We start from the raw sequence: 26,862 nt of genomic DNA on the forward strand, positions 1-26,862 counted from the left end.
GGAGCTGAGAGCAAGAGCAGCTTGTCCGTCATGAGCTGGTGATGGCCGCCACTCTACCCAGAGCCCCTCCTCTCACCACTCAGGGGATCTGGGGTGGGCTGCGGACACAAAGGTGCTGCAGAAGCAGAGACCAGGTGCGAGTTCTCGCCGCCTGACCCTTCATTTCCATGGTCCATCCTGGCCCCATTCCTGTGGCCCCTCACACTTCCGGCTCCCATGGGTCTGTCCCCAGACTCGGCCACCACCCCCTGTGGCCCCGCTGGGATCTCGGGCCCACCTTCCCAGCTCCCGTGCCTGACATACCCACCCAGTGAGCCTCTGCTCCACCATCCAGCAGCCTCCCTACCAGCTCTGTGGTGGCCTGGCTCCAGGGCACCCTCTGCAAACACCCCCAACCCCGGCTGTCTCTGGCTCATGCCCTCAGGCATGACTCTAACCTTGGAAGGACCAGGCCCCTCGGGCAGAGAGGCTTTGCAATCGGGGACTGCAATGCCTGGCAGGCGGCACCACTGCACCAGGCTGGCTTTCCCCTGAGCTGTCCACCTAGCACGGCCTCCATCTGGCCTCCTCCCCTCCTCATACACTTCAGGCTGATGACTCGCTCCCGCCCAAGCAGAACTGAAACCAGGAGCGTGCCTCCCTGCCATCAGCGCAGACGGCAGGGCCGGCTCCAGGGCGTCCTCTCCCCTGCTCAGGGGTGCTCTCACTCGTCACCTCTGGATCGTTCCGGTCAGCAACCACAGCTTCAACGCAGCTCACCCTAAGGAGAGCCCCTCCTAGCGGAGGTTTCACTTCTCTGTTGCGTGTAGAATAACTCGCAAGAGAGCCTGTCTGTTCACCTTTCTCCCAGAGGCCCCCCTTTCCCCTCTGTGGCCACCCCGCTGGAGTCAGGGTGCCCAGCTGCCCGTGGTTCCTGCGGGCCTGCAGCAGGAACCTCCGACGTAGGTTCTCAGTGCTGCGCCCACCGGCTCACACCACAGCAGCCCTTGGCATACCTGCTCCTCTTACAGCCTCGTACCTGGGCTGTCCCCCACGACTTCCACCTCCAGCCTGTTCTGTGCGTTGCTGCCATCCATGTCCAGTGCAGGCCAACTCTAGCCAACCGATACAGTATTTGAAACTTCAACAGAGAAGGGTTATCCCCACACGCCAGGACAAAAATTACTAACGTTGGATTAGAATTGGATAAGTTATCTCTTCTCACTCGAGCGTCTCATAAGAAACGATTTTTATTTGTTTGGTCAGTTCTTGAGTCCTCTGTTTGCGGGAGAATCCGGTAATAGGTGAAACAAAAAGAATTTAAAGGCCCAGAACGCCCAGGATGGTGGCCATAACACAGAGGCGAGTGACAGACGGCCCAGCTACGTGGGCTCACCTGGGGAGGGCACTGAAGCGGCCGTGTGGATACAGGGTGCTTAAGGCACCGCTGTGAGCACTGGGAGTAAGCCGCGCCAAGACAGGGCCCCACGAGAACCTGTTTTCCGGAGCACATTTGGCAGTTACTGTCTAGGATCTGGGGTGCTGGCTGCTACACTCAGGATTCCAACGGTCACTCTGGCGTTTCACTTTGCCAGGCAGTTGGGCCAATGTGCAGAGCAGGACCAGACCACCTGAAGCAGCAGTGGGAAGCCAAGGGGCCTCAGGGAGGTGCCGACGGCGGCCCGCTTTGGGGAGCGCACCTGAGAGTGGAGGCCCTACGCGGTAAGCTAGGAGTCACAGGGGTATAAGAGAAGACAACCACGGGGACAACCGCCAGGAGGAGGGGCACGCGCCAACAGGCACGGCGCTCACGCCCTCTTCCCACGCACCCCAGCCGTGCCCACAGAGACGGCCCGGCTCCCTCAAGGTTCTCTTGCCCTCAGCTGCCCCCAGCCCCTCCTGACACCTCTGTAGTTACGTCTAATGAGCATACGTACTGGGCTTGGCTTCACGTGTCTCCCTCTGTTCACAACTTGCTCACAGGAGAGTTTTTCCCACCAGAAAATAAACACTCTGGAAAGCTCCAGAACTTCCCTGACGTCGGGGAAGCGTGGAAGATTCTGAAATGGGCAGAAAGGCTGTGGTTGTCTAACGCTCCCTTACAGGTCATCTCGGGCTACAGAGTCTGTCTCCGCGTCCCGGAGTTGCCTACAGCGCTGAGCTGCAGAGAGCAGGTGGCACCAGCGACGGTTCTCGCAGCTGCTGCGGTGCACTCTGCTTGATGCTCCGGGCTCTCTCCTGACGGCCGGTGTGTGTGCGCTCCCCGGATTCTCCCTTAAACCACTTTCACATTTTACTGGCTTCCTTCATTAATGCACCAGTTAAACAAGTACGTACTCACTTCATATTTCTAAGTCATGATTCTACCTCTAAAAAAACCAAGGTCGGTTACTACTGGCCAGTGTGGGTGGTACACAGTCCTGTGCCCAGTACGACTAAAAGCCTTGACTGGCAAAGCCTGCGTCCCCGTCCACGGCTGACAAGCCATCAGCATCTCCATCTTCATTTGCAGGTGGTTGGGCCTCGGGCAGGCAGCGGCTCTGCATCCCTTACCTCCTCTCCCTGGACCCCAGGCTCAGCGCAGGGTGGCAGTGTGGCTGACCCTGGCGGCACAGCCCCAGGCCACTCCCACAAGGCGTGCGTGGCGGCTGTTGCGTCTCCCAGGCTGGCTGTGATGCTTGTGCTCTGCTTCTCCAGCAACCCTCCTTGACGAGATGCCCTTGCTTGCAGCTGCTCACCTCTGACAAGCCCTCTGGGGCAGGGACCCTGCCAAGACCACCCTGGACAACACTCCTCTGGTGGCCCCTGACAGGGGCTGGGAGCCTGTTCTCACTCACCTTGAGGAATGGGGCACTGCCCTCCACTCCTCCCCTGCAGGCCAGCAGACCAGATGGTAAGGCCCCGGCCCACCTGTGCTGTCTGGGTGGTCTCCCGGAACCTCAGCTTGGGGTTTCCAGGAGACATCCCTCATTCTGCCCCATTCAGGGGCTCCCAGCAGCTCCACCAAAGATGCTTCCACGTGCACCACACCAGGGCTGAGGGGGCTTGAGAGGCAAACGACCGGACTGAGAAGTTTTCCTTGAAAACTTGCATTCTGTTCTGGCACAGGGGTTAGCAAACTGTGGCCCACAGCTGATTTCTGTTAATAAAGTTTTACTGGAACGCAGCCGTGCCCACTGTCTCCACGCCGTCAGTCAGAGGGGAGCAGCTGTGGCAGAGACCGAGGGTCCACAAGGCCTCCACTGTTCACCGGCCGGCCCTCGACAGGAACATCCTCTGACATCGGGCCTCACTCCTCACTTTGGAATTTCCAACAGTTCATTGCATTCAGTCCCTCAGCTGCAATTCCCGAGGTAACCCCCAGTGACGGGAAGTCAGCTCAGTCTGTCAGCCTTTAACGTTCGACACAAAGCCAGGCGTGGGCAGAGGCATGTGGTTCAACCTTGGGGAGCGAAGGCAAGCTCTGGGGGGGCCTTCCTCAGGAGCTGCTGGCTGCTCACCTCTAACAAGCCCTCGAAGGCAGTTGGTGGGGCTGGGGTGCACAGGTGGCAGATGCCCAGGGCAGGGAGGTGCTTCCACGGCCGCCCTCCCAGGTGTGACAGGAAGCCTGTGACGTCCGGCAGCGTGGCCGACACATGGGAGGCGTAGGGAGGTAAGCCGGGCACGGAAAGGAGGTGCGAGCTCACGCCAATGGCCAAGGACGGGGCGTCTCCCCCACCAGAGCTGGGAATGGCTCTGCACTTCACCTTCTCACTCCAGAACCCAGGTTCCTCTACAATCTGGCTCCAGGACGGTTCCTTTGGAAGTGACATTATTTCTTACAAACGAGCCTACACACCAGTGTCCACCTCCTAGGACCACCAGGAAGACTCAGTCCAGGTTTTTCAAGCACCTAGAAAGGTGCCTGCAAATAAGAGGCACAGTGCAGCACCACCCCCAGCAGCACAGCGGTGAAGTCACCAACATGCACAAGGACTCATGCACAGACCCCTGCTCACACTCGGGAGAACCCGCTGCAACTCCTGGCGTGGCTCGCTCTCCCTCCCAGCACCCGAGCCTTCTCCCTCCCTGCCTCTTCCTGACTGCTCACACGCGTCTTCCCCAGCCCTTTTCTCAGCTCCGGTGTCTGGCCGCCTGCAGTGCAGACACTCGGCCGGAGCTGCACGGTGGCGGGGCTAGGGCTGGGCCTGGTCTCCTGAGTCTGGCCATGTTTCCTCTGGGCTTGTTTCTTTCCAAGCTGAAGCTGCCGCCTCCTGTTCTTCAGAGCCCTACACATTTCCGACCCACCTCTTAACCGGGGCCGCTAGGATTTACCCCAGTTTTACTCAGCACCATTCCTGCCACTGCTCCAGCCGGCAGGTGGAGCACAGGGCGGCTGGCAGGCCCTGCAGCCGCTTCTCCCCACACAGCACAGGACCTGCCTCCCGCTCTGACCATGGTCCCGCCCTGCACAGAATGAGAGCGCGCGTGACGGTCGCTCAGGACCTGGTTTATAAACCACATCCCTTGGTCCTACACACACTGAAGAGACACTGTTCATGATCCGTCCACTGTTAAATGTATGGTTATATTTATTAGTGCTGAGAAAAACTGTAAATACTAAATACCTGGGAAACAAGCAACACAGGAGAACAGATGTACTTACCTTCCTCATTGGGGAAGGAGTGAGGTCAACTTCCATGGACTCCACTCTGTTAAACAGACAGTGAAACACATTTACTGGGCCTGGGACTTACCTACCATGACACAATACCATGAAGCACACACATAAGACCCCTGCAAACATCTGCAGCATCCTCCAGTTCCATGACGCTGTCAGAGCTCAGGGAGTTACAGATCTGATCGCTGTCATCTCCCTTCTCAAAGCTCTGTGCTGGCCGCCCACTGCCTGTAACACACCCTCATCTGCAGAGCACGGAGGCCCTTCTCCGTCTGGCCCTGGCCGAGCTCTGGAGCCCCGCATTCCCGTCTCACTGCCCACACACCCCCGCACACGCCCACACACGCCGCCTCCTGGCTCAGACGGCCCCTCCTCTGGCCACCCATCTCTTAGCTCTTCCTACTCGTGCCCGAACCTCCTGGGGGCAGCAACATTTTATTTACTTTCGTTAACACTTTCCGCCTGGCACATACATTTTACACAACTAGTGCTCAATAAGTGTTAGTTCCTTAATTAACCCAAAGGTTGATGGGGAAACATCATTTGGGCATCCCTGCAGGAGAAAAGAGGCAGAAAGAAAAAGAGAACAGAGGGAAGGAAGAGTGAATCATCTAAACAACGACTTTCTGAATGCACGCTAAATGCGAGACGCTGAGCGGCCAGAGAAAGCGCCAGGGAATGAGCCAGGGCACTGGCCAGGCCCAACCTGGCTGATTCAGGTGACCTTCCTTCGGGACCTTTGGGCTGATGGGGACTCAACTCCAGCCACTTCAAGAAAACCAACAGTGGAGAAAGAATACGCTCCAGGGGCCGCTCCCTTCAGCAGGGTGGGTTGGGGTCCCAATGATGCCACCAGCACAGCCTCTATCTCTTGTCCTGTTTCCTCTACGTTGGATCCGTTTCCGAGCCACCTCCCCTAGGCTGGCCATCCTGACCGCAGAGGGGAGAGTCCCAGGGACGACGCCCATTGTGCAGCCTGGGTCGTGTGACCACTCCCAAACCAATCACTATGGCCACAAGGACGGTCCTGTGATTGGCAGCCTGTACCACACACCTGGTCCTGGGACCTGCGCCCGCAGACGGGCACACTCCTGACTGTGTGCGCTGACTGTCCAGTACTGGGGGACTTGAGGGGGAGGGACGAGGGAGAGACGCAGGGGTGTCAAAGGCAGCATGTGTACAACTTGTGAACGTCGGTCCAGCGGTGTCCACAAACTCGCAGACCAGCCCCACCAGACGCACACACCTTTCAGAGGAGGATGGGTCCGGTGGCAGGCACGGCCAGCCATCTGGCTTTGCTGCGGGGGCTGCGACAGAAATCCCGGCGTCAGAGACTCGGGGCTGCTCAGCAGCTCTTCCCACGCCCCCCGAGGCGCGACTTCACTTACTCGAAACTGAATTTCTCATTGTGCTGAAAGCTGTCTGTTGTGACGATCTCATACTAAATGACGGAAAAACAGTATTAATTAAACCATAAAAATTTACTTCCAGCTAATTCATTCCAGTTGAAAGAATAAGACTGAAACAGCCAAATGCTCTCCCTGGCCCATCCCCTGGGTCCCTCCCGCCTCATTCGTCCTACATGCATGTTCACGTTCCACCCCACAGACGCTCCCTGAGGACAGGCAGGTGGCCTGCGGCTCCCTGGCTCTCCAGAGCGCAGAGCCACGCCGAGAACACAATGGGACCTCAATAAAGGCCTGCTGAGCGCCTGAGTGACCAACTGACCAAGTGGGAGAAGTGCCACAGGCTCCCAGCTCTCTTGAAGGGCATGTGCACCTGCTTCCAATTGACTCCGTAAAACAAACGTTGCTACGCAACGGGCACGTGGAGAGGATGAGTGACGACACCCGTGACAGAAGGCCCACCCCACACCACTCCGGTTAATGCTGCACAGCCAGGCAGGGTGGAAATGTGCCCACACGGTCTGGGCCTGTGGAGCGCACGGGCCTCCTCCCTGGAGGAGAACGCAGAGGCCCAGGAAGACCCACCACTGAGCGCCACCATGCCAAAAACACTCCACCTGGAGCAAGCACCTGAGGGAGACAGGCAGGTGGCACTGCTGAAGAGATCGGGTTCGGGAAATAAAAAACTGCCTGTGAGATGCCTAAATAAAGATAGACACAAAAATATGCAAGCAACGTGATATAAAAATGACCAGGAATGTTCTAGAAATGTAAAACTGAAGCACCCAAAACACAGCTCGATGGAGGAGGTGCGCAGCAGTAGAGCTGTGGGGGATTGGGAAGGAGACTGAGGTCACCTGGGACGGTCAGAGCAGCTGCCAGGACAGCAACACAGGAGGTTACGAGGCCTGAAGAACCAGCAGGCCTGTCGGGTCTGGACCATGGTCGCAGGAGACTGGAGAAGGGCAGTGCCTGGAAGGACAATGGCTGGGAATTCTCCAGAACTAACGGAAGACATGGTACCACAGAAGGAGAGCAAATCACACTCCGAGGAGGACAACTCAGAGTGAGCCGTGCTCAGGCACCTTGCGGCAGTCGGCCATCCCTCCTGCGAGCTGCGCACAGGGCCGAGGCATGGTCAGGCTCACAGGCACACGAGGGCTGCGCTGTGCTGTTTTCTCATAATCCTCCACAGTGTTAAAGCCGTTCTCAACTTGGGGGCTACACAACAAGGTATGTGGGCTGGATGTGGCACGTAGCTTGCTGACCCTGGAACACACCCTCACAAAGCAGCACCCACAGCAACAACAGCTGGCAGAGGCAGGGCAGGACAGTGCGACAGGTCCTCCCAGCTCCTTCTCCAGCCCGTGGCTCCTGGACCGCCATTCCAGTTCAGCTACCGGATGCCAGAGGGAAGCAGGCATCCACACGCACTGTGTGGGTCACCCCTGCCCACGTGACCAGCTGGTCAGACAGCAGCCCCACAGGGTCATCAACTCCACAACCTTTACACTTGTGTGCAACTCACCCAGCTAGGGCTTCTGAATATTCACCATGTTAAAACACTCAACAGAAAGCTATACCACATCTCATACCATCAAAGACGATGTGGCATGTGAGATGCGCCACATTTACACACGGTGTTTGCTGACCTCGGGCATGTGATGGATTCCACACTGACAACCAGACATGCATGATTCCTGGCAGAAAGGAGGCCATCAGCTGCACGCAGGGGTCCCGCGGGGCCTAGCCTCAGAGCCCCTCTATGTGCAGGGCGGTCACTCTCACGGGCCGCTGGGTACCCACTGCTCGCAGGCCCCCTCATCGCTTCGGGAATCACCCGGGAGCCCCAAGGGGAACCACTTGTGTTTGTGTCACTTTCTTTCTCTCCCTTTTCTTCCCTTTGGCCCCTCACTGCGTTTTTGCTCCGAAGGAAGTTTCTAGTAAGTGAAAGCGCTCCTTCCTCTGTCCCTTGGCTGTGACTGAGGCTGCCTCTGCAGCAACTCTCCCTCTAGACCTGAGACGGACGCCAAGGATGCAGCGCAGGCAGAGGCCCCGCGCTCACGAGCACTCACCTCTGCAGCTCTTGTATCCGCAGCACTGACTTTCGGAGAGAGTCTTCCAACTTAGAAATCTGAAGACAGTGAAATGACTTCAGTTACCAGACAGACTGCGCCAGTGACACGCCGACCCTCTCAATTCCTTAAACCATGACCAGAATATAAGTCAGCGGGAGCTGCCCTCGTGCTGTTTATAGTGAATGCACATGGAGGCCAGGCCATCAGCTGTTTAGGACACCAGCCGGGCACCAGGAGGCAGGTCCTGAGCCGGTCCCTCCAGCACGGGCTGGTGCTGAGACAGTGAGCAGAGCCCAGATAAACTGTAGCCCCAGCCGGGTCCTTGTTAGTGTGCCCTGCTCTGGACACAGGAGAGACCACCGCCTCACGCACTTGTCTCTACTGCTACATCAGGGTCTGGGTCCCTGCCGCGTGGGCACCGCCAGACCTCCAGGCAGTTACTACACTCTCCGATCCTACATTTGCCTCTGCAGAACGTGGTTAATACCACCTACCCTCTAGGTCTGCTGTGAGGACTGAGAAGTAATACACACAGAGGCTTGGCCAGGTGCCTGTGGGCAGGACTCAGGGCAAGGATGGGGGAAGACGAGGCTGTGGCTGGGCGAGGGCAAGCTGGACAGCTCTGTGGAGATTCGTCTCCTCCAGGTGCTCTCTGTGCAGACCCACCGCAGGACTGGCCAGGGGCACTTGAAAAGGAGGGAGATGGCAGGAGGCACCGAGCACGCAGCCGGCCAGGCCTAAGGGGCAGCACCACCCTCACACCTGCCACGTCCTACATAAAGAGGGGGCAGGGGCTGCAGGACAGACACTGGGAGGCTGGACCGCTTCCACATTCAAAGAGGTAGCCACGGGATTCTGTGGCTTCAAAGCCAGGCTCCTTACTCTATAACCTTTAAAGGTTTTAAAAAAGGACTTCTACTTAAAAAAACTACAACGGTTAAAAAGAGAAGCATCTAACTTGCCTCCCACATTTCAAGGGCCCTGATACCGGGCCCAGCCAGGTGAGGGGGATGCCCGACGGGGTAGGGCCCCAGCCTCGCTACGAGGGCCACCCTGAGTCCTCTCCTTATTCCTCTCCCAAACCCGCCCCCGGCTGCTCCCCCTCTCCTGTCTACATGTCCCTCCAGGAGACCTGAATCCAAGTCACAACTGAGGCTCCAGATTAACGGTTTTTACTAAAGCTCTACTTTCCTTCCAATTAGTTTAAAAATCAAGTGAGAATACTCACACGGCAAACAAACAGGTGTTTCCAACCTCCTTTTGTGGGGATTGGCTGGAGCAACTTTATAGCTGCCATTTACGAAAAACTGCCTGCTGTATTCAGGGGACAACAACGGGTCAGTACTGAGCCCCAAGGTGAATCTGCCCAGTGACCACGGTCAGTCCCCAGAGTGGCTAGGTGGCTGACCACGGAGAGGAAGCGTGCAACAGGCTGAGGGTAAGCCCTGTGGCCCACCACTGAGACACGGCATCGGGGGATAATATGACACGAAGTCAAACGGTCAAACCTTCACGAGGTGGCATGGGACTGGATTTACCTTTTCTCTGTAGAAGGTTACCAGTCTCTTCCTGTGTTTTTCTTGAAATTCTGAAATCTGAGAAGGTAACAGGTCAGCTGCACATGGCACACGGCTGCTCCTGCATGTCTGGTCCCAGAAACCAGAGGTTAGGAGGGACCTCCGGGGCAGGCTACAGCGCTCTGCTTCACATGCATCTCCCCAGACACTCGTCCCCCGCCTGCCTGCCTGGACAGACGTGGGCTCCGCTGGATCAGGGGCTGCTGGCTGCTGGCTGCTGCCCTGTGCCTGGAGCAGACGCTCGGTGCAGCCAGATAATGAATGAATGAACGCAGCAGGGCACGCTCAGACAAACACAAACGAGAGCAGTATGTTCCATGTGAAGACAGCATAAACACCGAGGGCTGCCCTGCCCCCCTTCTGTGCGGCTTCAGTGGTGCTCTGGGTCCTGGCCATGGATGGGACGACTCATGTGGGGCAGCCAGTGTGCCGTCCCCCTGGTAACAGTGACTGGACCATGGGATGGCCTCCTGACAGAAAGCACCAGCCAGGAACACCCTGAAACTGGGATAGGGCCCGGGGCCGGGGTAGGTGGGAAGAGCCAACACAGGGAGCAACGCCCAGCAGAGATGGCAGAGCTGCGAACTCCTGAGAGGCCAGTGACCGCGTCTGGACTCTGCGCCTGGAATCAGCTCCACCCCTGGTTTTCCATTTATCTGAGCACTGCCTGCCTGCATGCAGGGCATCTGGTTTGGATGGGGTCCCCAGAGCACCAACGTAAACCAAACGAGTGACCCATGACTCACTCCAGGGGGAGAGAGCTATTTCACACCAGTAAGGTTTTCAGACAATGCTGCCTACCCTCTTGAAATGCTGAACCGTAACTGTGCAAGCCTAACTGTGGTCGCCCTCTGTGCACAGCTGACAGATGGCAGGGCGGGCTGTTGGGCCACTTCCTCTACGTCCATCACCCACATCACTCCCCTCAGGAACCTGCTTATAGGTGTGCAAACGTGAGGGTCGGCTGGCAACCTCCCCGAGGCTCACGGGTCTAGTACCAACCGAGAGAGAAAAGCGCCCTGTGGAGAGGAGGCGGGCCCAGCCCACGGCGGGCCTGCAGTCAGGACTGACACACACCCTCTTCACAGCCTCATACCTCCTGGCTCCTGCATCTTCTGAGGGATTCGGGGTCTCGGGGTCTGGAGGACACGCTGCACGGGGCTCCCACAGAGCCCTCCTGCCCCTGCAGGAATCCTCATGGCTCACAAGGCCATCCCAGAAAGTCTCCCTGACCACACCGATGGTCCATATGTCCTGCTGCCCCTTGGGTCTGCCTTCCAGGTGAGGGGCTTCTGTCGGCAGACACCTGCTAGTCCTCATGTGTGGGTGAGTGAAGCCCCCATGTTAGCCTGGGACCCCGGGAGCTGCCTTCTCTTCCCTTTCCACCTCACACTGAGCAGGGCAGTGAGGCAGGGGCCACGCACAGCTGGGATGAGTTCTGGCAGATCTAAATGCGCCTTTCCCAGCAGCCCCTAGCGACAAGGCTGACAGTCACGTTTCCCTGGTCTTATTCCTCCGCGGATTCTACACCCGCAGCAAGAGTAGAGAAAGATCACACACTGACCCCTAACCTCCTGTCTTGGTGCAGGGTCCAAACTGAGAAAAAGAAAGCATCAGCATCTGGGAGCGACCAGGGTTGGCTGTTCTGGGGTGTCCGGGAGCGAAGAGGGACAGCTGTTCTGGGGTGTCCGGGAGTGAAGAGGGGCGGCTGTTCCGGGGTGTTCGGGAGCAATGAGGGTCAGCTGTTCTGGGTGTCTGGGAGTGACCAGGGTCAGCTGTTCTGGGGTGTCCGGGAGCGACCAGGGTTGGCCGTTCTGGGGTGTCCAGGAGCGACCAGGGTCAGCCGTTCTGGGGTGTCCAGAGTGAAGAAGGTCGGCCGTTCTGGGGTGTCCGGGAGTGACCAGGGTCGGCCATTCTGGGGTGTCCGGGAGCGAAGAGGGTCGGCTGTTCTGGGGTGTCCGGGAGCAACGAGGGTCAGCTGTTCTGGGTGTCCGGGAGTGACCAGGGTCAGCTGTTCTGGGGTGTCCAGGAGCGACCAGGGTCAGCCGTTCTGGGGTGTCCAGGAGTGAAGAAGGTCTGCCGTTCTGGGGTGTCCGGGAGTGACCAGGGTCGGCCATTCTGGGGTGTCTGGGAACTGGATGCCTCCAGCTGGCACCTGGGATCATCGCCGCGGAGCACGGGGCTTAGCATGGCCTACGCACAGGTGAACAGCTGTTTTTATTCCGGCAGGCCGTTTTTAAACAAGGACCTTGGTGAGAACAGGCACGCAGGTCCCTGTGACTGGCACAGACGTGACGGGGCAGGCAAGGCTGCAGAAAGGACACGGCCACGGGCAAAACTGACCCCAGTAGAGAGGCCTCTGGTGGCGGGGGTGCCAAGCTGCAGATGGGACTATCCCCACTGAGCGTGGAGTCCTACAGAGCCTCATGCGAGCTTAGGGGCAGTCTGGACCACACATCCACGTGTCACTCATCTGCACCGGGTGGGGACCAGCCTCCGAGACTCAGAGTTGTCAGTGTGAGCTGTCAACCTGTGTTGGGCCCCAGAGGCTGAGCCACTGTGGCTTTGGCAGGGAGTAGACAGTACCAATAAAAGAAAATTAAAAAGGGCCATGAGTCCTCATCTGGTGGAGAACATGCCTCTTGGACTGAGAGAGAGGAACTGCTTGATGAGATTTTTACAAAGCCCAAAGGCTATGCCAGACCACTGCCAGACCTGGTCTGTCGGAGACCAAGGAAGAGCCGACCACGCACGTACTCTCTCTGCCCGCACCCTGTGGGCCAGTGCGAGAATGACAACAGGAGCCTGGCCGTGCTGCAGGGAGGGAGCGGCTTCCTCAGGCAGAGCTGCTTGGTCTCGGAGCAGCGCAGGCCACAGGCATCCATGCTGAGTGGTCAGGAGCGCCTGCCACAGGACGCCGTCCAGTCCACTGCCTGTTTCCCGTCTCCGTGGAGGAGCAGCATGGGCGTCCACATTCTGATCAAGTGCCCTGTCTGCAGACCTGACGCTGACCAGCCCTGTCGCAGGGTAGAAGCTGGGCAGATGAGAAAGGGACCTCAGGTCATCGAAAAGGAAGAGTTTCAACGTTACAAACCACATCAGGAAGGGTGACTGGGGCCCAGAGACCTCTGACGAGAGTTTCGGTGAAGGAACCTGCTGTGGTCTTGATGCTGCACTCAGGCAGGCCCAAGCCCAGGCCTGAGTACTCAGAGTGGTCTCAGGCCAGCTCTACACCCAACGTCACTGAGGAGTCCAAAGAGCTTTGTTTATGTGGGTTTATCTGTCAGTCTTTACCTACTAGAAATTAACACTCAGAAAAATCTAAGACGTTTATTAATTCATTAAAAAATAACAATAAACCCATATGTTGATATAAATGAGCTACAATCTCAAATGCCCTGTGGCCTCTGGAAATTCCTCTTTGCACTTGTGAGAGATGGGTGCGTGATGACGAGATGGTGTGACCTAGAGGCATGGAGGGAAGTCACTTGGCAGCTGCCTCTACGGTCCTCTCTCCATGTCTGTGCACGGCGTGTGGTCTGAGATGGAGGGACAGTCTGCCCTGCCTTCTCCTGAGACAGCATGAGGCTCTGCGGGCTGTCTGGAAATGCCATGTCCTTACCGAGACTGTTACAGGAGCATGGCTGCCTGTGTTCTGAATGTCGTGGGTGTGAGGAGCTCCCACAGGTCACAAATGCAGGTAGCTTCTGGGCCCCAGGGGACCTGGCCTGAGAGAGGGTCCCACTGTGAATGTGGAGATGGAGGTGGTCCACCTCCCCGCCTGCCACTCGCCTTGTGCCGATGCTGTGTTCTGGGACATCCATGCATCCCCTTGGGGAACCTCCAGGACAATGAGGGACAGTCAGGACACTGCGGGTGCTTCAGGCCATGTCAGAGCCAGAGAGTAGCCTCCCTGAGGACAGAGGAGTGGACAGTCTTTGCAAGCTGGCTGACCGTGGCCCGCAAATGGACAAGCCAACAGGCCAAGAATGGTTGGGGCGAACAGTGCTCTCTCCTGGCCTACTGTCCTTGTCCTGTGGGAAGGGCCTCAGCTGGAGGTGGCTCCTGGTCACTCCCCAACTCGGCCTCTTCTTCTGGAGGGCAAGCGAGATGCGGCCAACAGTGGGGGCTGTCCCGTTAACAGAGAGGAGGAAGCAGGATGGGCTGGGGGCTGGGGGCTGGGGGAAGGGCTCCCTTCTCTCCCGGGCAGCTTCCTGGACAGCCTGGTGAACCAGAGACCATCCAGCGACTCCAAGGAGGTCAGCCATGTGGCACGGAACCCGAGATGGGCATGGATTTACAACATGAGAGGCTGGGGGTAGGGGAGAGCTTGCAAAGCAGCAGGGAGCAGAGGGTGAGATGTGCAGGGGCATGGCGTGCTCATGTGACAGGGAGGAGGGTCGGGAAGGAGACGAGAACCACGGGAGCGAGAGGGAGAGTGTGTGGGGCAGAGTGGTCTGGGAGTCAAATGCTGTGGCCCCGGGGGCTGAGCAGGTTCCGTGACCCTCAAGGAAGGACAGCTTCACGCAGCAGCCCCGCTGCCCAGAATCTAGACAGCCTGGACCCAGGGCCCTTCCAAACCTGAGATCCTGGGTCTGTCCCCTGGATTGTGAGGATCGAGGGGGTGTCTTGACCAAATGACCAGCACGTCTCCACACACCAAAAGCACAAACAGCAACAACAGAACAGAAGCAGCAGCACCATCACAGTGAAGACAGCGCAGACGGCAGTAAGACTCACTGGTCACATCCCAGAAGAGACTGGCCTCCAGAGCGTGTCAAATATGCCCTCTCTTCTGAGATCATTTACCCTGGGTGGTCACAAACCAAGTCTCCAGGACGACAGGTGGACAAGAGTTCTCCACTCACCTGGGAGGTCTCTCTCGAGTACTTCTTACACAGACTGTCAATGCCCATGAAGAGCGCCTGGATGTCTGAGTCAGTCTGAAAAAGAAAGAGAGCCACTGTCCATGTTTATTGTTTCTAGAACACGCTCACGGCACCAGTGAAAAACTGTACTTCAAGATCTAGAATTAACCGCAGATGACGCAGACAGCAGCACTTCATGAACTGTCTCCAAGAGGCGCTGGGAGGGACGCCCACGTCCTGGCTGCCCGGCAGCTGTGGCAGGTGAGGGGCAGTGTCACCTCCTCCAGGATGGAAGGGCAGTGCCAAGGGGCTCTGGGTGCCCACCTGAGGGCAGAGTGGCCTGGCAGATGGCTGAACCCTGTGAGCCACACGTCCTCATCTGTACGGCAGGACACATCCCTGCTCGGAGGGGCTCCAGTGAAGCTTCGATGAGGCCAGGAGTGAAAGCAGGCACAGAGGGAACGGCGAAATCAGAAGGAAAAGAGCTGTGAGCGTAACGCTCAACTAGGTGCAGTTATGTGCTGAGTTATTTACACAGCAGACATGAGGTACTTAAGGAAAAACAGGGTTTAGGAAATGGTGTCTGCCTCCTTGTAATCCCTTTGCAGACCTGCCCTGCCTCCTTCCCAACCATGGCACCACAAGACGCCAGGGTGACAGCCGTCTTCGGGCCTGAATCCGAGAGGAGCTGCTGCTAACCAGAAACACAGAAGCGCACAGACAAGGACCCAGAGCAGACCAAGGAGAGGCAGCACGAGCCCCAGCCCCTCCCACGCTGGGCTCTGGTGGGGAACCGTCAGCCTGCTACAGCGCCAAGACGGCAATTCAAGCCCATCCATTTACCCACCTGTGCTCCCCAAACTCCACTGAAATGACAGGGAAACTAAATTTAGGGGAAAGCAGGTCAGTGGTACGAACTAGGAAATGCAACTTGAAGGCCCAAGGCCTTAAGGAACGTCTGGAGGAGACTGTGGAGGGGCTGGTGCAGGGGAAGTGCCTCCAGGATCCACTCCTGGGCCTTGGAGAGAGGGGCCAACCAGGGCATCAGGCTGGCAGGGGGCCGAGACGCGACCACTGCAGGGCCAGGCAGCGTGCCTACGGACCACCGCCTAGACCTGCAACCCTGGCACACGCCCGACACCCGGGAGCCTCTGTCCCGAGTATAAAGAAGCAGAAATGGCACCTCCCCCGAGGGCCGTAGTGAGCACCCTGTAACACAAAAGGGGAACAGTGTCCCGCACAGGGCGTGGCCCGGCTGGGTGCTGAGCAAGCGGTGACCATTCCTACCACGTAAAGATACGCTACACAAACAGACGTACCCAAAACAATACGATTAGCTCCATGGACCAGGAATGAAAGCAACCGGAAATGCTGTCACCCATCTACTAGGATCTATGGCCTTGTGAAGGAGAAGAAATCATGCTACATGGACGCAGACCCCAAATAAGACAGGAAGGTGGGACATCACTCTCCTCGTGACACAGACCTTGAATGGGACAGGAGGGTAGGGGGACAGAATGACATCACGGACAGAGAGCGGGATCTCCGTGAAGCAGGACAACTATGAGACGACACTGTCACTCGCACAACAGCCACACTGCGGAAAACCATAGATAAACAAGGCAGGGGTATTATCAAAGCACTAAAAATTGGCATTAATTTTCAATAAGGAATTGTAAACCCAGTGAAAATATGCTTCAAAGTGAAGCAAAACAAGAGGCCCTCTTCAGACAAAGCCTGAGAGAAACTGTCACCAACAGGCCTGCACAGAGGAACTAACAAAGGGATTTCCTTCTAGTAGGAAGAGGCCCCTGGCAGGCAGCATGGAGACGAGAGAAGTGACGAGCATGGGAAGAGGGTACATGGGCACGGTGAGTGAGCGTGAACCGCACGGGGAGCTGGAATGCGCAGCAACCACGCTGGAGCAAGGTGGTGGCAGCGGGGCACGTGGAGGTCGGGCACTGTCAGGACAATCTGATGGACAGCAGACCTGAAGTCCAGGCTGCAGGCTGTCATCTCCAGGGTCACAGGGACGAGGGTGTTCTTGCTCTGAGTGCTGCTTATGTTCCCATCATGGAATATTCACCGAGCTCACACCTTCAGTACTGCACTTCAGTACAAGTCAGTAAAAACGATAACTAAAAATCCCCAACTATTTCTAAATTCATCAATCTCCACATGGGTCACAGGAGTAATCCAGTAAAAATTTCAAGTTATTTTGAACTGAAAGATAAAGAAAATATAATACAGCCAAACAGACAAAATGCAGGCAAGGATGAACACAGAGGAAAACTTATAACCCTATAATGTAAATATTAGAAAGAATAAGAGAACTAACAAAATAGACAATAAGCATAAAATAAAGATAAAGAGAGCCAAAAATTAACTCTGAAAATACTAATAAAAATCGATAAACTCTTGGTAAGACTGTTCAAGAAAAAAGAGAGAAGGCACAATGACCACTATTAAAATGAAAAAGGGACATCATTACAGATCTTACAGACATTAAAACTATGTGAGGAGTACAAATACATTGATGACAAGAGACGTGCAAGTGTCAATGAAGTGCACAAATTCCTAGAAAAATACAACTTAAATTGACCCAAGGAGAATCAGGAATTCTGAATCATCTCATATCTAATAAAGAAATTAAGTCTGTAGTTAAATACCTTCCCACAAAAAACCTTCTTGGCTCAGATAGCGTCACTTGTGAATTCTAACCCCAATCTTACAATCTTCCAGAGAAGAGAAAATGAAAAGAATTTCCACCTTCTTCTACGAAGCCAGCACAACCCTGATTCACTAAAGCTTGAAAAGGGCATTATAAGAAAGGAAAACTACAGGCCAGTTCTCACATGCACACAGGCGCAAAAATCCTGATTCCTCTATACCTGCAGCTATGCCGCATCACAACCAAGGTGTAGTTATTCCTGAAAGCCAATGTGGGTTTAAAATTCTAAAAAGAAATGCAATTCACCACATTAACAAAATAAAGTAGAAAAGTCAAATGATAATCTTAATAGTTACAGAAAAACCATTTGATAAAATTCAACATTGTTCATGATAAAAATCCTTTGCAAAAAACCCAGGGTGCACATTAATACTTCACGGGGAAACACTGGAACCTGGACCTGGACACAGGAGAAGACAAACGACGCCTGTGATCACCGCCATCTCCACTCCACAGCAGACCGGAGGTCCTTGCCAGGTGGCACAGAAAACAAGGGCACAGGGATGGAAAGGAGGAATAAAACAAATAAACATTCAGAGATGACACGATTGTGTATAGATAGTCTAGAAAAACCTACAGATAAGCCAACAGAATTGTCAAGTAAACTCTGCAAGGTCACTAGATATGAGTTAATAAACAAAACTGCATTTTTACATACCAGCACTAAGCACTTGACGTGAAATTAAAAACACGACTACGCAGCATCCCAAATCATCAACACCTGAGAACAGCACTGACCGTGACGTACAAAACCTCCAAATAGAAAATCATAGTCATTACTAAGGGAAATCATCTCAGCGAACGGAGGCGTGTGCCACGCTCATAGACTGGAAGAGTCCATATTACATACATGTCTACGTTACTGATACCTACATTACGGATTAAGTGCAAACCCAATAAAAATCCCACAGGACTGTGTGTTGAAACTGACAAGTTGATTCCAAAACTTCCATGGAATGCAAAGACTGAGGCAGGCTAGTGGTGTAACACAGAGCTCCCCGTCTCAGTGGTCTGAGGGGGCATCTGTTTCCTGCCAGTACAGCAGCTAAGGACCGTGCTTGGTGGAGGGCCCTCCATGCGAGGCCCAGCCTCCCGTCAGCTGCGTCCTCAGCATCCAGCAGGTGGAGTGGGGTGGGGTGGGGGGTGGAGGGCTGTCTGGAGGGTGTTGTGGAGGCCAGGCCTGGAGTGGCATCTCTCATGGGACGCAGCGGAGGAGAAGGAGTCTAGCTGGGTGCCCAGGAAGAAAGGGAGCAGGGCTGAGGACAGCCCCTCAGCTGGGCCAGTCTGCCGTTCTGGTTGCTGGTGTCCACTTCTCTCTTCCCCTACGCAGAAAAGTACCCCTCTCACCCCGGCCCCGTGGAATACTCCCAAATGCCCCCGTGACTGTGTCCACACCAAAGCCCAGGGTCTTGGGTGGTGTGTGGTCCTCTCCTTCAGGTCCTGATCTAGTTGGCAACCTATAAACTAGGCCCATCCCCACTGTGACCGTCCGACTGGGGGACTGGGTCACGACAGCCGAGTCAACACCCCCAGTGGCAAGGGGAAGGTGAGAACACAGCAGTCACGAGGACCCTGTGTCAAGTGTCCTGGGGCTCCTACCCCAGGGCCGTCTTGATTAGACTGGTCTCTACCATCCAGGGAAACCTGTCCACCCATCTCCAGCCCCTGGTTCAGCCCGGTGGGGGTTCTTCCTCAACTATGGCCCCCCGAGGCCCCCAGTGAAGTGCGTGTGAGGAAGTGTGCCCGGATCACTCAAGACCCTCTCCAAGTCTCGTCTCCCACCACCTGGAATCTAGAAGCAATCAGCTTCTGCAATGCCGGGGGCCTTCACCTCCTCACGACAGCTGTTCCTCTCTGCTGGACAACCAGACAGTTCCAGCCTAAGTGCACCCCTTTCTTGTCCACATATCCTTCTGCTCTGCGCCTTTGCCAGAGGCCAGCTACCTCCCAGGTGCCCGCAGGCTCCCCGGGGTTCAGTATTTCCTCTTCCCTTGCCACCCACCACCTGACAGATAAGGCAGTGTGCTATTCTCTGTGTAACAGTAACAGCCCAGTTTAATGGCAAACAAGTCAAAGGATACAAATGTCAGTGGTGCCGGTGCTGCAGAGCAAAAGGAGCAGGTGCCAGGCAGGGAGTAAATCCCAGAAATCGGCTTAGCCTGTTAGGATGTGTTTACTGTAACGAAAGAAAACCCATCAGGATAGAAACCATCACGGGGGCTGCATTTAGCAAGGATAAACACTGCTTTGTGGAACTTATTTCACACGTGCGCACACACACGGATGACGCACATGCAAACGCACACACACTGTGTCATAGTATCAATGCTCAAAGAAGCCACCATCACACAGAACCATTGGCAGAGACCTGAAGGCAGTGGGGGAGGGAGAGAACATTCCAGGGCCAGGCGCTGAGGTGGAAGCAGCCCGGCTCCAGGAGCAGCAGCAGGTCAGAGCTGCTGGCCTGGGGACCAGGTGGCCGCCAAAGGCCAGGCGACAGAGCTACGGGCATGCGGGGACTTGGATTTTATTCCTGGAAAGCTGGGGATGCATGTTTAAGCAGGTCCCTCTGGCTGCAGGGTGAGAACAGACTCAAGGAAGCAGAAGCAAAAGGAGGAAGGATGGCCCTTAGGAGCCGTAGGTGGCAGGTGCCCGTGTGGGGGTGGAGCAAGGAGAAAGGAAGAGATGGAGCCTGAAGAGATGGCTGGAAAAAGAGCCCATGTAATCTGATGTTTAGAACGCGGGTGTGAGAGAAAGAGAAGTCAGGAAGGACTCCTGCATTTCAAACAGCTTCACTCTCTCTCACACAGACACTCAGAGAACACTAAGAATACATATTGTTTTCAAATAGCCACAGAACATCAATTACCATGTACTAAGCCACAATGAAAATCTTGATAATCAAAAAACAAAACCATATAGCCATAGTCTCTGGTCACAATGCCATAAAACTAAAATTTTGCCACAAAAATGATAGTGGAGATAAAAATCTAACCACTTAGAAATTAGAAAATATTCTTCCAAATAATTCTTGAGTTAAACAAGAAGTAAAAAGAGAGATCAGAGACAATTTAGGAATGATAAGAAAAGCAACGGCGGAAGTGACGTGGAACGGCAGTGAACAGCAGGAAACGACGGTCTTAAATAAATTCACCAGGAAACAAGAAAGAAAATAATGAACTAAACGTTCAACCCAAGAAGGCAAAGAGAGGCTCAAGGCATCTCCTCCCTCAACCACTAGTCTGAGCAGCTGTGAAAGAAACAGAAACGGGCACTGGGGCTGCAAGCATAAACTGCACATATCTGGGGGGCAAATAAGGCACTTTCTGTTAAAAATTTAAAGTTTAAATCTTTGTCCTCGCTTTCCCACTCCTACGGAAATATTCTTACAACTATGTAGAGACATTAGTAAAAAATGTTCACTGAAGAGTGTCCGAAACGAAAAACTGAAAAAACCAAAGGTTTTCCAACAGGAAAATACTGAAGTCCTATGTGGTCTTTTTTTTTTTTTTTTTTTGCAGGAAAGAGCCGCCATGAGCTAAAATCTGTTGCCAATCTTCCTTTTTTTTTTCCCTTCTCCCCAAAGCCCTAGTGCATGGCTGTATATCCTAGTTGTAAGTCCTTCTAGTTCTTTTATGCAAGCCGCCGCCACAGCATGGCAACTGACAGATGGATAGTGTGGTTCCTCGACTGGGAAACGAACCCAGGCCACCAAAGCAGTGACAGCGCCGAACTTGAACCACTAGACCATCAGGGCTGGCTCTATGCGGTCATTTTTAAAGAGTGTGGGTGTGCCCAAAATATAACATCAACTGAGAAAAGACCATTTTTGTAAAAAGATAAATCACAGTAACACACACAGAGCAGGAACGACAGAGCTGGCTGCGTCGCCTTTGGGAAATGGGACCTGGGGGACGTCCCCCTTCTCCACTACGTTTTCTGTATCATTTGCATCCTGTGTAACTTTGTACCAGTTACTTTGTAACTTTGCGTAATCAGAAAAAAACAACTGCTACTGCTACAGATTAAAACATTAGCTCAACTACAACACCTGGGAGCCTAAGCATAAAGAGAAGAATTATTTGTAACTAAGTTTAAACCAAACAGGTTAAACTGTCATATTTTATAGAGAGAACAAAAGGCACTGTCTCAAGCCTCCTGCAACAGTAATCCACCCTAAATTCACTTTCTGAACAAGCCTCTCAATTAGACGTGACCCCCATGAAAAAGCAAACTCTATCACCTTCTTATGGAGCTTGTATTACACTGGTCTAGTCACAACCCATTTTCATTTCCAGGAACAGAGCACAGCAAACCATGAATAGGGCCAATCCATGGTCAGGAAAGAAAGTCGCAGGAGGTATTCAAAACCAAATCCTAACTGCACTTTGATTACTCAGAAATCTTGTAAGATCGAGTCAACCCAGCAAAATGAATGAAAATCTTAGACACTACAAATGACTAAAAATTCAATCTCAGATTTAAAAGGAAACATCGTGATTAACATTCAGATACTACAAATTTCAACTTACGTGTTTTGAAAGTAACACTGTACGACAAGGAACTTTACAAATCAAGCATTCATCCTTTTTACCTACAAAAGGAAAGCAAATTTGATTAGATTACAGTGAGTGGTGCTTTTAAACACATATAAATGCAGACTTTAAATTACCACACTTCTTCAAAAAACATACAGGATTAGAGCACGTACATGTTTTCACGTCCAGAGAGTAGATGAAACTGTAGGTATGGATACAGTTGGAAACATTTGCACAACTAACAATCCTTTCTCTCCTGCTTTGCAAATATGCCCCCAAATTGTGACCACAAAGATAACAACACTTAGACTTAAATCTACCCCAGATACTTCTCAGAGATTTTATAGTGATATCTTAATTTAAACTTAACTATTCAAAACGAAAACAGCTCCTCCCACCCCACCTAATGGATAAAGCAAGTTACGCTCTGCCCCTTGCCTCACTGCTGTGACACCAGACAGTCCCCCATCCACGCACTGGATGAGCTTTTTATAAGCATTTACTGAGCTCCTGCCACCTGGAAGGCAGTGCTAGGACCTAAGAAGCAAAGGGTAATATGTCTCGCCTGCTAGCGTCCAGCTAACTCACCTGCCCTTTTCCAGGGTCTCTGCCCCAGACCCACAGTGACTCTAGCACCTATTTCACGAGCTTCCTCTCCGTGAAACTCTACTCATCACCCCGGAACACCTGCACCCCTGTGGCGCTGGCCACTAACGTCAGCCTTGCCTGCCCTCCACACTGGACATTCTCCCACGACCACACCCTAGGCCATCAGAGCACCTCGTGTCAGCACACTCAGAACTGCCCCTACTCATCCACCTCCCTGGCTTTCAGCTCCCCTGTAGGAGCAGCAGAACCTCTCATCCCACATCCTCACACCCTCCCACCTTCGTGTCTTCACTAACCAGCCTGGAACCCAGCGCTGACCCATCAATATGGCAGTCTCCTCATTCTTTGTCCTTCTGGGCAGCACACCCAGCCCAAACCCTGGGCTGTCCTTCTCCCCCTCTTCCGGTCCAATGCAACTGAGAATCAGGAAAAGAATCACTTAACTGAGAAGCAGATTCACAGATTTGTGGATGCCAACCCTGTGAATCTGCAACACTCATGGGCAACCCTCCACAGCTCTTGGGTGTTCCCCCCAAGTCCCTATGGGGGAAGTTCAAACAAGTCCCCTCGTGTCATCTACGGAGAGAAAAGAAGCCTCCAGTCATGACCTACCTCGATTCCCCTGCCTCTCCTCCTCTTACCTACCACAGAACAACCCAATTCACTCTGCCTCCCTCCTCTCCGTCTTGGGGAGACGTCCTCTCTGGGCTAGCCCTGCATCTCTGTGTTCACGTCATCTCCTACCCACCGCACATAGGATAGCGTCCGTGTGTGGAACGAGTGGGCCCCCTTTCCCCTCTTCCCACAAACACGTTCAAGTTGCCCCTTCCTGAAAACATTCACCCTCAGCAGTATGTTCCTGCCCTCCGTGTCTCTACTGCGATTCTGGAGCAAGGAAATTCCCCTTGTGCACCATCACAGCCATAAGCTGTGGAGTCAAAGATTAACAGACCAGACTCCTAAAAATCCAAAAATCCTGTTGTGAGTGGGGGAAGTAAGAGATGTGACAAAGAGAGGAAATGGTTTGCAGTTGGTAGGCAAACCGATATTTGTCCTTGGTATGTGAACAGCGCTCACAAACCGATGAAAAATAAACACTCCAATGAAAGGGCGTGAGAGGACCTGAACGAGCAGCAGCGGAAGTGCAGATCTCCAGTGAGGTGCGAATCCAGACCACCAAGGAGAGATGCAGAAGGGGAGGGGCTCACCGGCCAGCACGGGGACGCAGAGGAGCCACCCCTTCTGGGGGGGCAGTTTGGTAGTATGTGTTAGTTGTTTTTTGTGTGTGTGTGCGAGATCAGCCCTGTGCTAACATCTGCCAATCCTCCCCCCCTTTTTTTTCTTTTTGCTGAGGAAGACTGACCCTGGGCTAACATCCATGCCCATCTTCCTCTACTTTATATGGGACACCGCCACAGCATGGCTTGCCAAGCAGTGCGTCGGTGCACGCCTGGGATCCGAACCGGTGAACCCCGGGCCGCCGCAGCGGAGCACGCGCACTTAACTGCTTGCACCACCGGGCCAGCCCATACGTGTCAGTTTTAATGCACACACTCCCAGTCTAGCAATTCCACCCCTGAATATACCCAAATGGAAAAAACCAAGTAAGTGAACAAGTGGTGAAGTGATGTTTAATAACAAAATATTAGAAAACACAAGTGTCTTTTAGTAGGGAATCAGTTAAATAAATTCTGGTAAGGCAACTAGAAAATAGCGTATGCAGCCTTAAAAATGATGATACAGACTTTTTTTTTTTTTGGTGAGGAAGATCAGCCCTGAGCTAACATCCGATGCCAATCCTCCTCTTTTTGCTGAGGAAGACTAGCCCTGGGCTAACATCCATGCACATCTTCCTCTACTTTATATGGTACGCCACCACAGCATGGCTTGATGAGCGGTGCGTTTGTGCATGCCCGGGGTTCCGAACCTGTGAAACCTCAGGCTGCCGAAGCAGAGCGCACGCACTTGACTGCTGCGCCAATGGCCTGGCCCCCCAGACTTATTTTAATATGTAAAGACGTCCACGTCCTATTAATAAAAGTAGCTTACAAAATGGTATATGTTTTGTTCTAAAACTCTGTACCTATAGGAAAAAGTCTCAAAGGATATACACCAAAACTTAAGGAGGGCTTATCTCTGAGTAATGGGTCACGGCAGAAGTAGGGAGCTACGGTCAGTGTGCGCCCAGAGCCCCACCGCTTTTCACTGTTTGCTGTGTTGCCAGCATCTGTAGTTTCTTAGACGAATGAACTTGGGCTACTGGAACGTGCTTCAGCCTCAGGCATCAAGAGCCAGAGGCACCTGGGAACCACCTTCGGCCCAGGCCCTAAGCCAGTCCACACTGGGTACTCCAGACGGGCTTCCAAGCCTCCCCCTGCCCCCTTTCCAACATCGAGTGTGCGCCCATCAGCACGGTCCTGAAGCACTGCCCAAGGTCGTCCATGTCACTAAATCCAGTGGGTGGCTCCAAACTCTGATTCTGACCCCCCAATGCCTAGTTCAACATCTCCACTTGCTTTTTCCCCCACACACCTTCTTTAACAAATGCTCTTCCCAAGGTGACATCATGTTCTAGTTTCCTCTGCCTCTGGTGCTTTCCTCACGCCAGCATCTTTAATTGTTATCTACATGCTAACGACTCCCCAAATGTAATCCTGGCTGTCCTGACTCCCAGATCCATAAACACACCTGCCTCCTCAGCGTCTCCCCTGGGACGGCTCTCACGGGCACCTCAGTGTCCAAACATGAGCTGTTGGGCCTCGCACTCAAACCTGCTACGTCCTCTCCACGCTCTGTGCGGCCATGAAAACCCCAATGCAGACCCTGTCCAGCTCCACAAGTCAGAAACTGAGCTGCCTTCCTGGACTCAAGTCTGCTGAATCTAACCAACTTCCCCAAACCCACCACTTCTCACCAGCCCCATGGCCCCATCCTGTTCCCATCACCTGTCACTTGCTCAACTGCACAGCTTCTTCCACAATTCCAACGTTCCACCAACTGATGTTTCACCTAGCCACCAGACTTTTCTTTTCAAATACACATCTCAGACTCAGCAACTCCACTCCTAGGCATACCCAACAGAAATGTGCACGGGCTCACCCAAAGACACGAACAACAGCATTCCCAGCAGCACCATCTGTAACAGACAAAAACTAGAAAGAATGCAAAGGCCCATCAACAACAGACTGGTCAAGAGATAAGAGTATATCACACAACGCTGCGGCCACTGCACGACGCACACAGATGAGTGTCACAACGCGACGCTGAGTAACAGAGGCCAGCACGGGAGCAGAGCGGGCGGCACGGCTGTGAGACTCGTCTCCTGGAAGTCCACATCGCGCAGGCGAGGCCGCTGCTGGGGGCAGGACCGCGGTCCTCGAGGGCCTTCCAAGGGGACGCTGACGCTCTGTCTCCGTCTGCGAGCTGCTTTCACAGGCAAGCTCCCCTTGTACAAATTCATAGCGCTTGGCACTTGGGCTTTTTTTTCGTATAAACTTTATAATAAACTTCAATAAAAAAGTTTCACAAGAAGAAAAATACACCTCTGAGCACGTCCCTGCCCTGCTTGAAACCACCGGCCTCCCGCTGCCCACGGGACGGGCCCCCCACCCCAGCTCTGCCGCAGCTCTCCCGGCTCGCCCCTTCTGCCCGGGGTGTGCACGCCCCGTGCACCCCGCGCTGCCTCTGGCGCCAGCTTCCCTGGCGGGCCCTGAGGGTGCGCCTTCCTGGGCCCTGCCCTCCTCTCACCGCGTCCCGGGGACAGGGACTCGTCTAACGCCGCCCTCCCTGGGCCGGCCAGAGGCCGGCTCTGACGGCGTCCCGGCGCGAGGAGAGCGCCTCCTCGGTCACCACAGCGCCCGGCAGGTGCCCCACTCGCCCCCGCACCCCGAGGCCCCCGCCGTTTGCCGAAAGGAACCGGGCGTCCGCGACACGGGGCACTCGGGCCACTGGGGCCTGCGCCCCTCCGTCCGGGCCTTGCCCCTCCCCTGGAAGGCCCCCTCCCCCCGCCGCGCCCCGCGGTCTGGGGTGCGGCCGGCCGAGCGCCCTGGCCCCTCGACCTCGCCTGACCTTTGCCCAGACAGCCCTGGCAGTACACGTGGCCACAGTTGGTCAGGCTGAAGCACGCCGTCCTCTGGGGCGGCTGGAAGCAGCGGTTACAGAACACCCAGCTGGCCATGCCGGCCAGCGTCCCCGCTGCCAGGCCCAGGCCCACGTGAGGCCGCCGCCAGGCCGGCCCGAGGGCGGAGACTCCGCGTCTGCGCACGCGGGGGGCGGGCGGCTCTGCGCCTGCGCAAACCCCAGCGCGTAACTCCGCGCCTTCGCATCAGAGCGCCGCGCCGCTCCCGCCAAAACCCTCACGCTGGAAGATACCAAGCCGGGATTGGAGGAGGCGTGAGTTAGATGTTCCTCCCTGGG

General features: G+C 54.6%; 1 protein-coding gene across 1 annotated transcript in view; it reads right to left on the reverse strand.

The window, feature by feature from the left end:
• RNF212 (ring finger protein 212) overlaps window positions 1-26,623 on the reverse strand; it is a 41,975-nt gene extending 15,352 nt beyond the window's left edge. The window contains exons 1-8 of the mRNA XM_058546359.1: window positions 26,515-26,623; window positions 21,832-21,893; window positions 14,569-14,643; window positions 9,662-9,718; window positions 8,121-8,179; window positions 6,028-6,080; window positions 5,884-5,937; window positions 4,625-4,668 (exon numbers count right to left, since the gene is read on the reverse strand). Of these exons, the coding sequence (XP_058402342.1) occupies window positions 4,625-4,668; window positions 5,884-5,937; window positions 6,028-6,080; window positions 8,121-8,179; window positions 9,662-9,718; window positions 14,569-14,643; window positions 21,832-21,893; window positions 26,515-26,623 (513 nt within the window). The remainder of the gene's footprint in view (window positions 1-4,624; window positions 4,669-5,883; window positions 5,938-6,027; window positions 6,081-8,120; window positions 8,180-9,661; window positions 9,719-14,568; window positions 14,644-21,831; window positions 21,894-26,514) is intronic.
• Between the last annotated feature and the right edge of the window lie 239 nt (window positions 26,624-26,862).

Source organism: Diceros bicornis, chromosome 8 (assembly GCF_020826845.1).
Source record: "Diceros bicornis minor isolate mBicDic1 chromosome 8, mDicBic1.mat.cur, whole genome shotgun sequence".
NCBI classification, from domain to species: Eukaryota; Metazoa; Chordata; class Mammalia; order Perissodactyla; family Rhinocerotidae; genus Diceros; species Diceros bicornis.